At 45.8% G+C, this 15,153-nt stretch overlaps 1 protein-coding gene across 1 annotated transcript in view; it reads right to left on the reverse strand.

Annotated features, from left to right (window-relative positions):
- Window positions 1-480: 480 nt before the first annotated feature.
- ADGRD2 (adhesion G protein-coupled receptor D2) overlaps window positions 481-15,153 on the reverse strand; it is a 42,406-nt gene continuing 27,733 nt past the window's right edge. The window contains exons 17-23 of the mRNA XM_067472224.1: window positions 14,305-14,438; window positions 14,048-14,163; window positions 9,196-9,316; window positions 1,898-1,939; window positions 1,759-1,812; window positions 674-815; window positions 481-560 (exon numbers count right to left, since the gene is read on the reverse strand). Coding sequence (XP_067328325.1) covers window positions 481-560; window positions 674-815; window positions 1,759-1,812; window positions 1,898-1,939; window positions 9,196-9,316; window positions 14,048-14,163; window positions 14,305-14,438 — 689 coding nt within the window. The remainder of the gene's footprint in view (window positions 561-673; window positions 816-1,758; window positions 1,813-1,897; window positions 1,940-9,195; window positions 9,317-14,047; window positions 14,164-14,304; window positions 14,439-15,153) is intronic.

The raw sequence follows: 15,153 nt of genomic DNA on the forward strand, positions 1-15,153 counted from the left end.
ACAATGATAGATTTGAACCAAACTTGGCACGAATACTCAATATGCCCAAATGTGAACACTGGTGGAGTTTGGGGGAAAATAGAATCTTGACATTCGGGAGTTGTAGCTATTGGGATTTATAGTTCACCTACAATCAAAGAGTGTTCCGGACACCAACAACAACAAAATTGAACCAGACTCCCAGGACCAACAGAAAATACTGGAAGGTTTTGGCGGGCATTGACCTTGAGTTTTGGAGTTGTAGTTCACCAACATCCAGAGACTCAAACAATGATAGATTTGAACCAAACTTGGCACGAATACTCAATATGCCCAAATGTGAACACTGGTGAAGTTTGGGGGAAATAGAGCTTGACATTTGGGAGTTGGAGTTGCAGGGATTTATAGTTCACCTACAATCAAAGAGCGTTCTGAACCCCACCAACCATAGAATTGAACCAAACTCCCATGATCAACAGAAGGGTTTGATGGGCATTGAATTTAAAAGCTGGGGCGACTTACTGGCTTGTCCGGTGCCATGATAGCCGAGAGACCCATTGGCATTTTGGCTCCGAAGTTCCCTGTGTGGGGAGGAAAGGAAAGAGGCGCATCAGAAGGGACATGGGGTGAAATAAAGGGGGAGAATCAGACTATGTTGTTTGGCAGCGCAAGCCTCCCTCTCCCCGGGCAGCACCTTTATGGCTGGGGGTCTTTGCCATGGACTCCTTCGCTGTGGCTCCCTTGGCTGCGCTCTCCGGGCCGGAAGGGCCAAACTTGCCCATCTCCCAGGAGGTGTTTCTGGGGCTCGACAGGTAATTGATGGGATGGGAGCAGTTCTGCAACAACAAGGGAGTTGAACACATTCTCGTCTTCACAGGAGACTCTGACTTTGGGAAAGTTTGGCAAAGTGACTTGGGTGGAGGACATCAATGGCCAGAGTTCAGGATTTTGGAGAACATCAGTGGCCGGAGTTTGGGAATGTGAGTATGGAGGAGAACATCAATGGCCAGAGTTTGGGAACGTGAGTTTGGAGGAGAACATCAATAGCCATGGTTTGGGAACGTGAGTTTGGAGGAGAACATCAATGTCCAGGGTTTGGGAAAGTGAATTTGGAGGAGAACATCAATGGGCAGAGTTTGGGAACGTGAGTTTGGAGGAGAACATCAATAGCCATGGTTTGAGAACGTGAGTTTGGAGGAGAACATCAACGGCCAGGGTTTGGGAACATGAATTTGGAGGAGAACATCAATGTCCAGAGTTTGGGAACGTGAGTTTGGAGGAGAACATCAATGGCCAGGGTTTGGGAACGTGAGTTTGGAGGAGAACATCAATGTCCAGAGTTTGGGAACATGAATTTGGAGGAGAACATCAATGGCCAGGGTTTGGGAAAGTGAATTTGGAGAAAATCAATGGCCATTGTTTGGGAAAATGAATTTGGAGGAGAACATCAATGGGCAGAGTTTAGGAACGTGCGTTTGGAGGAGAACTTCAGTAGCCAGGGTTTGGGAATGTGAGTTTGGAGGGGAACATCAATGGCCAGGGTTTGGGAAAGTGAATTTGGAGGAGAACATCAATGGCCATTGTTTGGGAAAATGAATTTGGAGGAGAACATCAATGGCTAGAGTTTGGGAAAGTGAATTTGGAGGAGAACATCAATGGGCAGAGTTTAGGAATGTGAGTTTGAAGGAGAACCTCAATGGCTAGAGTGTGAAGGGGGAACATCAATGGTCAGAGGTTGGGAAAGTGAGTTTGGAGAAGACCAATCTCGGTAGGACCCACCGTGAAGGACAGTGCCTTCTTCTTCTCCTTCATGCGCTGGATGGCGTTGCGTACCTAAGAGACAATCACAAAAGGCATGAGGCTCGGCCCCTTCTCTCGCCTCCCTCCCCGCTTCAATGCTGCCTGGGTCTGGCCTTACCTCGCTGTTGTAAATTGCGTAGACCAGGAATATGTAGAGACCCTACAATGCAAGAAGAGAGAGAATGGTCAACATAGAGAGATAGTACTGACACGGAAGACCCATGGCTGCTTCATGGTCAGGACAACCCAACAAGACTCTTCCTTGTGTTGTCGAAGGCTTTCATGGCTGGAATCACTAGGTTGCTGTGAGAATTTTGGGCTATATGGCTATGTTCCAGTAGCATTCTCTACTGACATTTTGCCTGCATCTGTGGCTAATGTCATCTTCAGTGGTGTGTTGGAACTTGCCTCGTTTCAACAGAACTCTGAAGATGCCTTTAGCCACAGATCTAGGCAAAACGTCAGGAGAGAATGCTGCTGGAACATGGCCATACAGACCAAAAAGCTCACAACAACCTAAGAGTATTCCTTTTTGACAGCACATTATTTCATTGCTGAATTTTACACAACCAAGGCAAAAAGATAACAACAACAACAATGCCCTGCCCTGAGATGCAAAGAGAGATGAGTAAGAAAATAATAATAATCTACATAAATAAAAATTTAATGTTAGTTTGTGGGATTGACATATCTCTAAAACCGCTGGATGAATTGTCACAAAATTTGGACACAATACACCTGACAGTCCAACGAGTGTCCATCACCCCTAAAATAACATTCACACACACACACACACACACACACACACATCCAGCAGAACGGACTTAAAAACCCCAAAATACACCATATTTACACACACACATACACTCATATACATAAACACATGCACACAATTCATACATACACACGAGAATATATATATATATATATATATATATATATCTGCACAAACACACACATATATACATATACACATGCACACACATACATACACACATTTATACACACAAATACACACAAATATGCATATAATTAGGAGATAAGGCCCTTATTATATGTGTGCTTCACATATAAACACACAAATACACACATATATGTATATATACACACACACATACACAAAACTCACATATACACAGAATGGGCCACAACAAAGCATGTCAGGAAATGGCTAATAAAATAATAATAATAATAATAATAATAATAACAACAACAACAACAGATCCCAAGTGTAGACTCTGCAAGGAAGCAGATGGAACAATAGATCCCATCCTGAGCTGCTGCAAGAAGATCGCGAACAGACTCCAAGCAGAGGCACAACACCCTTGCTCAGGTGATTCAGTGGAATTTGTGCCACAAATACCGTCTGCCTGCCACAAAGAACTGGTGGGATCACAAGCCAAAAAGAGTTACAGAGAATGAACACGCCAAACTCCTCTGGAGTTCTGGAGCAGAAGACTCCTGACCTCACGATCGTGTTAGAACACAAAGTATGGATTGTCGATGTTGCAATCCCAGGTGACAGCAGAATTGCAGAGAAACAACAGGAAAAGTTGACACAATATGTGGATTTAAAGATGGAACTGCAAAGACTGTGGCACAAGCCAGTCAAGGGGGTCCCAGTGGTGATGGGCACACTGGGTGCAGTGCCTCAAGACCTTGGCCTGCACTTAAACACAATCGGCGCTGACAAAATCACCACCTGCCAGCTGCAAAAGGCCACCCTAATAATAATAATAATAATAATAATAATAATAATAATAATAATAATAATAATTTAAAGATCGAACTGCAAAGACTCTGGCACAAGCCAGTCAAGGGGGTCCCAGTGGTGGTTGGCACACTGGGTGCAGTGCCTCAAGACCTTGGCCTGCACTTAAACACAATCGGCGCTGACCAAATCACCACCTGCCAGCTGCAAAAGGCCACCCTAATAATAATAATAATAATAATAATAATAATAATAATAATTTAAAGATCGAACTGCAAAGACTCTGGCACAAGCCAGTCAAGGGGGTCCCAGTGGTGATCGGCACACTGGGTGCAGTGCCTCAAGACCTTGGCCTGCACTTAAACACAATCAGCGCTGACACTTGGGACGTGTCCGACCTGTGATCCAATACAACAGCCTGCAGAGTGTCTGCTGTGGTCTTGTTTTTTCAAATAATAATAATAATACGTTGCAGCATGGTCAAAGTGTGGTATCTAAGCTAACGTGCCTCCATATTTTGGGTCTCAAGGGGTCAAAAATGCTCCAAAATGCATCTGGAGCCCTTCTTTTCAGGCGCGAAATGTTTGCCAAGAGGTCACACATTGGCAATCTTGCAGGACCAGGACTCTGAGCGCATGTTGACCCTGAGTTTTGCCCGGAGAGGGGTAGAATGAGCACCTTATCTCCTAATTATATTTTCCCAGCCTTAAATCACCATGCTGGAGCGACAGCTCTGGATTTACACCTTTCTCTTGCGCACTCCTCTCACTCGGGTGTGTGTTTGATCCCACCCCATCCCCTCCCTTTTATTTTCCCCCCATTGCAAAACGTTGCCGCAGAAGTGCTAATGGAGACCTGGCATGCCCCTCTCCTACGCAAAGTGTGTGTGTGTGTGTGTGTGTTTGTGTGAAGTCACAAGACCTACATATTTGTGCTTTGCAGGGAACCAGAGCCTTTAGATTCATGACGAGTCAATTTGGAGAATTGTTTGCACTGGAATAAATGCATCTGTGCATGCACGCCAGTGCAAATCAGTCACCTAATTAACTAATCAGTCACCTAATTAACTAATCAGTCACCTAATTAACTAATTCTGTATGCACTGAAGCTCGTTCCACTACTTAACTAATTCTATGTGTCTCAGGACACGAATTAACTCATTGCAAGTGCATTTTGCCATTGCAACTGATTCCAATAATTAATTAATTCCCCATGCATATATACCAGGCATGGGCAAACTTGGGCCCTCCGGGTGTTTTGGACTTCAACTCCCACAATTCCTAACAGCCGGTAGGCTGTTAGGAATTGTGGGAGTTGAAGTCCAAAACACCCGGAGGGCCCAAGTTTGCCCATGCCTGGTATATATCAATTCATTTAAATCTATGTGTCACATTTACACAAATGATCAGCCAGTGCCAGTCCATGTTTAACATTTACACAAATAATCAGCCAGTGCCAGAAGGGATTGAGAGTTTCATCTACGCTGACGATCGTGCCATCACTGCTCAAACAGAGAGCTTTGAAATGGGAGTGTGCTTGCTCCATCCATGTTTAACATCTACGTAAATGATCAACCAGTGTCAGTCCATGTTTAACATTTACACAAATGATCAGCCACTGCCAGAAGGGATTGAGAGTTTCATCTACGCTGACGATCATGCCATCACTGCTCAAACACAGAGCTTTGAAATGGGAGTGTGCTTGCTCCATCCATGTTTAACATCTACGTAAATGATCAACCAGTGTCAGTCCATGTTTAACATTTACACAAATGATCAGCCACTGCCAGAAGGGATAGAGAGTTCCATCTACGCTGACGATCGTGCCATCACTGCTCAAACAGAGATCTTTGAAATGGGAGTGTGCTTGCTCCATCCATGTTTAACCTCTATGTAAATGATCAACCAGTGTCAATCCATGTTTAACATTTACACAAATGATCAGCCACTGCCAGAAGGGATAGAGAGTTTCATCTACGCTGACGATTGTGCCATCACCACTCAAGAGGGAAGCTTTGAAATGGGAGTGTGCTTGCTCCATCCATGTTTAATATTGGCACAAATGATCAGCCAGTGCAAGAAGGGATAGAGAGTTTCATCTAGGCTGATGATCATGCCATCACTGCTCAAGAAGGGCACTTAGAAATGGGAGTGTGCTTGCTTCATCCATGTTTAATATTGGCACAAATGATCAGCCAGTGCCAGAAGGAGGAGAGAATTTCATCTATGCCAATGATCGTGCCATCACTGCCCAAGAGGGGAGCTTTGAAATGGGAGTGTTCTTGCTCCATCCATGTTGAACATTTGCACAAATGATCAGCCAGTGCCAGAAGGAGGAGAGAATTTCATCTATGCCGACGATCGTGCCATCACTGCCCAAGAGGGAAGCTTTGAAATGGGAGTGTGCTTGCTCCATCCATGTTTAATATTGGCACAAATGATCAACCAGTGCAAGAAGGGATAGAGAGTTTCATCTACGCTGACGATTGTGCCATCACTGCTCAAGAAGGGAGCTTTGAAATGGAAGAGTGCCTCACCCGCTTCATAGGAAATCTGCTACAAAACAGGAGCTTTTTTGTTGAGTTCCAGGGCCAGAGAAGCCAATGGTGGAAACAGAAGAATGGCCTGCCTCAGGGGAGCGTGCTTGCTCCATCCATGTTTAATATCTACACAAATGACCATCCACTGCCAGAAGGGGCAGAGAGTTCCATCTACGCTGACGATTGTGCCATCACTGCCCAAGAGGGAAGCTTTGAAATGGGAGTGTGCATGCTCAATCCATGTTTAACATTTACACAAATGATCAACCAGTGTCAATCCATGTTTAACATTTACACAAATGACCATCCACTGCCAGAAGGGATAGAGAGTTTCATCTATGCCGACGAACGTGCCATCACTGCCCAAGAGGGAAACTTTGAAATGGGAGTGTGCTTGCTCCATCCATGTTTAATATTGGCACAAATGATCAGCCAGTGCAAGAAGGGATAGTTTCATCTACGCTGACGATTGTGCCATCACCACTCAAGACGGAAGCTTTGAAATGGGAGTGTGCTTGCTCCATCCATGTTTAATATTGGCACAAATGATCAGCCAGTGCAAGAAGGGATAGAGAGTTTCATCTACGCTGACGATTGTGCCATCACTGCTCAAGAAGGGAGCTTTGAAATGGAAGAGTGCCTCACCCGCCTCATAGGAAACCTGCTACAAAACAGGAGCTTTTTTGTTGAGTTCCAGGGCCAGAGAAGCAGATGGCGGAAACAGAAGGACGGCCTGCCTCAGGGGAGCGTGCTTGCTCCATCCATATTTAATATCTACACAAATGACCATCCACTGCCAGAAGGGGCAGAGAGTTCCATCTACGCTGACGATCGTGCCATCACTGCTCAAGAAAGGAGCTTTGAAATGGAAGAGTGCTTGCTCCATCCATGTTGAACATCTACACAAATGATCAGCAAGTGCCAGAAGGGATAGAGAGTTTCATCTATGCTGACGATCGTGCCATCACTGCTCAAGAAGGAAGCTTTGAAATGTGAGTGTGCTTGCTCCATCCATGTTGAACATTTACATAAATGATCAGCCAGTGCCAGAAGGGTCAGAGAGTTTCATCTATGCCGATGATCGTGCCATCACCTCTCAAGCAGGGAGCTTTGAAATGGGTTTAGCTTTATTGTTGTTATGCTACTGCACAACGAAGCTGTCTTCATAGACCTGTCAGCAGCTTATGATAATGTAAATGTATAAAAAATGTATAATATCACAAGGGACTACTGCCTCACCCGCTTCATAGGAAACCTGCTACAAAACAGGAGCTTTTTTGTTGAGTGCCAGAGAAGCAGATGGCGGAAACAGAAGAACGGCCTGCCTCAGGGGAGCGGGCTTGCTCCATCCATGTTCAACATCTACACAAATGACCAGCCACTGCCAGAACAGACAGAGTTCCATCTACGCTGACGATCGTGCCATCACTGCTCAATCAGGGAGCTTTGAACAGAAGCACTTTCAAAAGCAAGGCAAGGAGTCTAGTTTATTTTTGTATTGTCAAAGACTTTCATGGCCGGAATCACTGGGTTGTTGTAGGTTTTTTTCGGGCTATATGGCCATGGTCTAGAGGCATTCTCTCCTGACGTTTCGCCTGCATCTATGGCAAGCATCCTCAGAGGTAGAGAGGTCTGTTGGAAGTAGGAAAAAAGGGTTTATATATCTGTGGAATGACCAGGGTGGGACAAAGGGCTCTTGTCTGCTGGAGCTGGGTGTGAATGTTTCAACTGACCACCTTGATTAGCATATAATGGCCTGACGGTGCCTGGAGCAAACTTCTGTTGAGAGGTGATTAGATGTCCTTGTTTGTTTCCTCTCTGTTGTTGTGCTGTTGTAATTTTAGAATGTTTTTAATACTGGGAGCCAGATTTTGTTCATTTTCATGGTTTCCTCCTTTCTGTTGAAATTGTCCACATGCCTTCTTGTGGATTTCAATGGATTCTCTGTGTCGTCTGACGTGGTGGTTGTGAGAGTTGTGAGAGTACTTTATTTTTGTTTCTTGAGTGCATGACATAAAACAAGTTATTTTATGGGAGAGTAGATATATTTTTGGGCACTTATAAACAACTTCTGAACCACTTCTGTTTTGTGCACTGACAAAATCTGTGCTTCCTAACAGATCAGAGACAACAGGTTATCAGTTAACAACTGAAAGCCTAATTTCCTTGCATAGTTATACCTGGGTGTGCGCCACTTCAGAAGATTCTACTCAAATGTGGTTTTGGTTCATCTCTGAAAGATTATGCTTTCCCAAAAGGTTATGATCTCCTAATGCCATGTTTCTCAACCTGTGGGTCGGGACCCCCATGGGGGTCGCGAGGGGGTGTCAGAGGGGTCGCCAAAGACCATGAGAAAACATAGTCTTTTCTGTTGGTCATGGGGGTTCTGTGTGGAAAGTTTGGTCCAATTCTATCGGTGGGGTTCAGGATGCTATTTTATTGCAGGTGAACTATAAATCCCAACAATTACAACTCCCAAATGGCAAGGCCTATTTTCTCCAAACTCTACCAGTGTTCACATTTGGGCATATTGAGTATTTGTGCTAAGTTTGATCCAGATCCATCATTGCTTGAGTCCACAGTGCTCTCTGGATGTAGGTGAACTACAACTCCAAAAATCTCAAGGTCAATGTCCACCACACCTTGCCAGTATTTTCTCTTGGTCATGGGAGTTCTGTGTGCCATGTTTGATTCAATTCCATCATTGATGGAGTTCAGAAGGCTCTTTGATTTTAGGTGAACTATAAATCCCAGCAACTCCAGCATTACCAAATGACAAAATCAATCACCCCCAACCCCACCAGTATTCAAATTTGGGAGTACTGGGTATTTGTGCCAAATTTGGTCCAGTGACTGAAAATACATCTTGCATATCGGATATTTAGATTACCATTCATAACAGGAGCAAAATTACAGTTGTGAAGTAGCAACGAAAATAATATTATGGTTGGGGGTCACCACAACATGAGGACCTGTACTAAGGGGTCGCGGCATTAGGAAGGTGGAGAACCACTGTCCTAATGGTTATGAATGCCATTTTCTGAAAAATGGACGACTACCCTCTCTCTAGCGCCACCTTCTGGCCTCCACCCAGATAACGGAACAGTACCAATGGGAATAATTTGGGGGCGAGGGGGCTGCGTAGTCTCCTTTGAGTGCTACTCACCTGGAGGGAGTTGAGCACAATGAAGATGTAGGCCCAGGTGACACTAAGGTGGACGAGGACGCCGCACACCCAGGTGAGGCCGAGGACCGGGAGAAGCACCAGCACCGGCTTGGCCGTCGCCCTGAACGGAAGAGAAACCGCAGCATTAACTTCGCCACAGTTAGATCAGAAGAAATTTTGAAATGGTCAAATTTAATACCGTATTGACTCGAATCTAACACTCACAGGACTAAATCACCTTGCCAAAATCAGGGTGCACATTAGATTTGTATAATAGGGAAACCTTAGTGCTGAGCTAAAGCTGCTACAGGAGCGTCTGGAGCATTTATTTGAGGGAAGCCATGTGCAATTTAATTGTTATCATTCAACGCTATGCCTTTGCTTGTTTCTGCACTACTTCTCCCAGAATCCACAAAGGATTTGGTGAGGTCCAAATTTCTTTTGTTTGTACACAAGCTGAGACTGCAAGATACTGAATATGCAAAATTGTTGTTATTATTATTGTTGTTGTTGTTTTGTTGTTAATAGAGACACAATAATAATAATAGTAATAATAATAGTAATAGTAATATTATTAATAATAAATTATATTAATAATTGTAATTATTAATAATATTATATATTGTTATTATTATTATTATATTAATTAATATTTCATAATAATAATAATAATAATAATAATAACAATAATAACAATAATAATAATAATAGATTAAAGATCAAACCGCAAAGACTTTGGCACAAGCCAAATTTCACCTGGATCCCAAGCTGGGATGCCCTAAAGTGCTATCTAGAAAGGTGGAGATGTGACCTTGGAAGCCTGGCCTTTGCAGCCAACGGCATATTTTGCATGCTGCAGAAACTGTTTTGTTTTAAACCGGCGGTTTTTGCAACCAGAACGAGAGAGACAGAAGCCACAACATAAAGGCAAGGAAATAAAACCATGCAGTTGCAACTGATTGCAGGAAAAAACATAACATGAAGAAGCCTATGACATCACCAACCCAGCAAGATGGCTCCGTGGATGTCACCCTGCCCTCCGATGCCAGTTTCCACCCCCAGTTTTGCAAACTTTGCCATGTTTGTTTGTGCAGCTCCAGGGACAGTGTGTGCCTGGCGGGGTGCAAACGGCGCCAGATGAAGAGCAACAGGAGGCTCCTGGGTCTTATCGGCACTTGGGGAAAGGTCCTAGGATCAACAAACCGGGCAGAGAGGAGCAAGGGGTGCCGAGATGAACGTTGGAAGAGATTCCAAGGAATTGTTTTTGGTTTTATGATGGTCACGAAACTTCCATTTCAAATATCTCTTGCCACTGATGGGATTCCAGGATGGGAGGCTGGAAGGAATTCCAAAATGGAACATCAGAAGAAGTCCCAATCATGTGGAGAGAGGACTCTTCGGAAAAGATGATCATGTTTGGTCAAGAGGAGGACTTGCTCTAGAACAGTGGTTCTCAACCTGGGGTCCCCAGATGTTTGGTCAAGAGGACTTGCTCTAGAACAGTAGTTCTCAACCTGGGGTTCCCAGATGTTTGGTCAAGAGGAGGACTTGCTCTAGAACAGTGGTTCTCAACCTGGGGTCCCCAGATGTTTGGTCAAGAGGACTTGCTCTAGAACAGTAGTTCTCAACCTGGGGTTCCCAGATGTTTGGTCAAGAGGAGGACTTGCTCTAGAACAGTGGTTCTCAACCTGGGGTCCCCAGATGTTTGGTCAAGAGGAGGACTTGCTCTAGAACAGTGGTTCTCAACCTGGGGTCCCCAGATGTTTGGTCAAGAGGAGGACTTGCTCTAGAACAGTGGTTCTCAACCTGGGGTCCCCAGATGTTTGGTCAAGAGGAGGACTTGCTCTAGAACAGTGGTTCTCAACCTGGGGTCCCCAGATGTTTGGTCAAGAGGAGGACTTGCTCTAGAACAGTGGTTCTCAACCTGGGGTCCCCAGATGTTTTTGGCCTACAACTCCCAGAAATCCCAGCTGTTAGGATTTCTGGGAGTTGACGGCCAAAAACATCTGGGGACCCCAGGTTGAGAACCACTGTTCTAGAAGGCCATGGCTGCCTGCAAGAACAGAGTTGGGTGCTTGAGGATGATGGGGTGACCAGGGCGATCACCACAAGTCTACAGGGATGGGTCTTGGAGGTAGTGTTCTGCTGTGGCTTCAGTCCTTCCTGGAGGACCATTCCCAGAAGGTGCTGCTGGGAGAGACCTGCTCGGAACAGTAGTCATTGTCTTGTGAGGTTCTGCAATACTGTCTCCCATGTTGTTAACATCTACATGAAGCTACATGAAGCAGAGAGTGTTTGAGGACCGGGACTTCCGTAGGGAGACCAAGGGGCTTGTCTACAAAGCTATTGTCCTCCTAACCCTGCTCTATGCCTGCGAAATGTGGGCTGTCTACAGACGTCACATGCAACTCCTGGAACGATTCCATCAGCGCTGCCACCGGAAAATCCTGCAAATCTCCTGGGAAGACAAGCGGACAAACGTCAGTGTGCTGGAAGAAGCAAAGACCACCAGCACTGAAGCGATGGTCCTCTGCCATCAACTCCGCTGGACCGGCCACGTTGTCCGGATGCCTGACCACCGTCTCCTAAAGCAGTTGCTCTTCTCTGAACTTAAGAACGGAAAACAAAACGTTGGTGGTCAGGAAAAGAGATTGAAAGATGGCCTCAAAGCCAACCTTAAAATCTCTGGCCTAGACACTGAGAACTGGGAAGCCCTGGCCCTTGAGTGCTCTAGCTGGAGGTCAGCTGTGACCAGCAGTGCTGCAGAATTCGAGGAGGCACGAGTGGAGGGTGAAAGAGAGAAACGTGCCAAGAGGAAGGTGCGTCTAGCCAACCCCGACCGGGATCGCCTTCCACCTGGAAACCAATGCCTTCACTGCGGGAGAAGATGCAGAGCAAGAAGAGGGCTCCACAGCCACCTACGAATCCACAAGGAAACCCATCATGGAAGACCATCTTACTCGTCCAACGAGGGATCGTCTAAGTAAAGTAAAGTAACATGAAGCTACTAGGAGAGATCATCTGGAGTTTCAGAGTACGGTGTCACCTGTATGCAGATGATGTTCAACTCCATCACTCCTTCCCACCTGCTACTAAGGAGGCTGTCCAGGTCCTGGACCGGTGCTTGGCCACTGTGATGATCTGGATGAGGTCCTCCTGGTCAGTTCTGTGCTGGACAGGGTTACATTCCCTTGAAGACTCAGGTTCACAGCTTGGAAGTCCTCCTGGACTCATTGCTGAGCCTAGAACCCCAGGTTTCGGTGGTGGCCAGAGGAACATTTACACAATCGTACACCAGTTGTATCCGTACCTTGGGAAGTCAGACTTGGCCATAGTGGTCCACACTCTGGTTACATTCTGAATAGACTACTGCAATGCACGCAACATGGGATTGCCTTTGAAGACTGTTTGGAAGTTCTAACTGGTCCAACAGGTGACAGCCAGGTTGCTCTCCAGAATGACGTACAGGGAGCACACAACTCCTCTGTTACGCTAGCTCCACTGGCTGCTGTTCTGCTTTAAAGGCTGACTTTAATCTATAAATCCCTACATGGTTCTGGCCCAGCTTATCTATCCGAATGTATCCTCTCCTATGAACCACCTCGGAGATTAAGATCGTTGGGGGAGGCTTTGCACCTTTAACTCAAGCAGGAAAGCATGCAGGAGGCATGGGTAAACTTGGCCCGTCCATGTGTTTTGGACTTCAACTCCCACAATTCCACCACCATCGCAAGTGCATCTGGTGGGGACGAGAGACAGGTCCTTCCTTCTCAGTGGTGGCCCCTCATCTATGGAACTCAATCCTTCTTCCTCGTCTTTAGAAGGAAATTAAAAACCTGGCTCTGGGGTCAGGCATTCGAAAAATAGCACAGTTGACTTGATAGTAGTTAAGAACAATGGCATGGGTGTGTTCCTCAGGGAAGGAGGGAAGGAAATCATGCGCTTTTCGTAAGTGCAAGGATATACGGTCATGCGAATATGTGCATTTTCCGTCCGGAATCGGAATAAAGGGGGACTTTTATAACTCATGTTTTTTGTCCACTGCTATGTCATGTCACCACCTCCCTTTTACCCAGGTAACTTCCATGTTTTAGGAAGTAGAAGTGCCCCTAGTGCCTCCAAGGAGCTCCATTGGCTGCCGTTCATTTTCCGGTCCCAATTCAAGGTGCAAGTACTCACCTACAAAGCCCTAAACGGTTTGGGACCTGCCTACCTGCATGACCGCATCTCTTTATACGAACCCACATGATCTCTCCATTCATCTGGAGAGGCCCTGCTCTCGATCCCACCTGCGTCGCAGGCGCGTTTGGTGGGGACGAGGGACAGGGCCTTCTCTGTGGTGGCCCCCCGACTCTGGAACTCTCTCCCTAAGGACATCAGACAGGCCCCTAGGTTTTTAATTGTGCCATGGTGACATTGTTTTACTGTTCTATTGTTTTGCTTGATGTTTTATTATTTGCTTATGGGTTTTATTGTATTGTATGTTGTTGTTGTCGGCGGTTTTAAAGCCGCATCGAGTCCTTCGGGAGATTTTGCGGGGTATAAATAAAGATAATAATAATAATAATAATAATTTGTTGTTGTTGTTCATTCGTTCAGTCATCTCCGACTCTTCATGACCTCATGGACCAGCCCACACCAGAGCTCCCTGTCGGCCGTCACCACCCCCAGCTCCTTCAAGGTCAGTCCAGTCACTTCAAGGATGCCATCCATCCATCTTGCCCTTGGTCGGCCCCTCTTCCTTTTGCCTTCCACTTTCCCCAGCATCATTCCCTTCTCTAGGCTTTGCTGAATAATAATAATAATAATAATAATAATAATAATAATAAATGAGGCCGCTGCATTGACTCACCAGATCTGGATGCCAATTTGCTTCTCCAGGCTGCTATTGGGCGTCAGCATCCTCGAGCGCCTCCGTGCGCTGGACACGGTCACCACCACCACTCGGAAAAGCACAAAGGTGTTCACCTGGGAAGGCAAGGAGAGAGATGTCTCCTCAGGACTCCCCAAAAAGACAGGAAAGCAATCTCCATAATTCCCATTCCACCATGTGGCTAAACATGCATTTTCTGGCCCGGCTTCTTCTCAACCAGCTTCTTCTCAACCAACCGTCAAGACGAAGAGGACCGGCCCAACGAATGCCCAGATGATGTCCGTCTGCACGTTCAGCCAGCAGTGGTTGTCGGCCACGTACTTGTTGAAGGAGGTGGCCAGGGTCACACCAACAATGATGATGGGAAGCCCTGAGGAGAGAAGAGTGGAACACAACCGCTAAGGACTGTGGCACAGCTGGCTGGGAGTCAGCTGCATTAAGATCACTACTACTGTCAGGGGTGATTTGAATGCAATATTCCTGCTTCTTGGCAGGGGGTTGGACTGGGGGTTGGACTGGATGGCCCATGAGGTCTCTTCCAACTCTTTGATTCTATCATTCTATGATTCTACTGACCGAAAAGTCATGAGTTTAAAGCCAGCCCGGGTCAGAGTGAGTGTCCGACCAATTTGTGTAGATTGTCAAACTTTGCAGCCTGAAAGACAGTTGCATCTGTCAAGTAGGAAAATTAGGGGAGGCTAATTTAACTAATTTACGAGGCCATAAAAATCTCCAGCAAGCCTGCAAAGAATGAGGAAGTACTTCATCAGTGTCACAAATGGACGGTGAAGCAACAGCTCCCCTGGTGGCCAGAATACCCTCATGAAAAAGCTGGAAAAGTTAAATAGCCTCTGAGTGTCTGTCTATATATGTTGTGTGTCTATGGCATTGAATGTTTGCCATGTATATGTACATTATAATCCACCCTAAGTCTCCTGCGAGGTGAGAAGGGCGGAATATAAATAATGTAAATAATAAATAAAAAGACTCCAGCAATACATGGAGAGAGTTGCCAGATGTTCAAGCTGGATTTAGAAAAAGCAGAGGAACCAGAGACCAGATTGCCAATATCCGGATGCTGGAGA

The sequence above is a fragment of the Anolis sagrei genome, chromosome 11 (genome assembly GCF_037176765.1).
Source record: "Anolis sagrei isolate rAnoSag1 chromosome 11, rAnoSag1.mat, whole genome shotgun sequence".
Classification (NCBI taxonomy): domain Eukaryota; kingdom Metazoa; phylum Chordata; class Lepidosauria; order Squamata; family Dactyloidae; genus Anolis; species Anolis sagrei.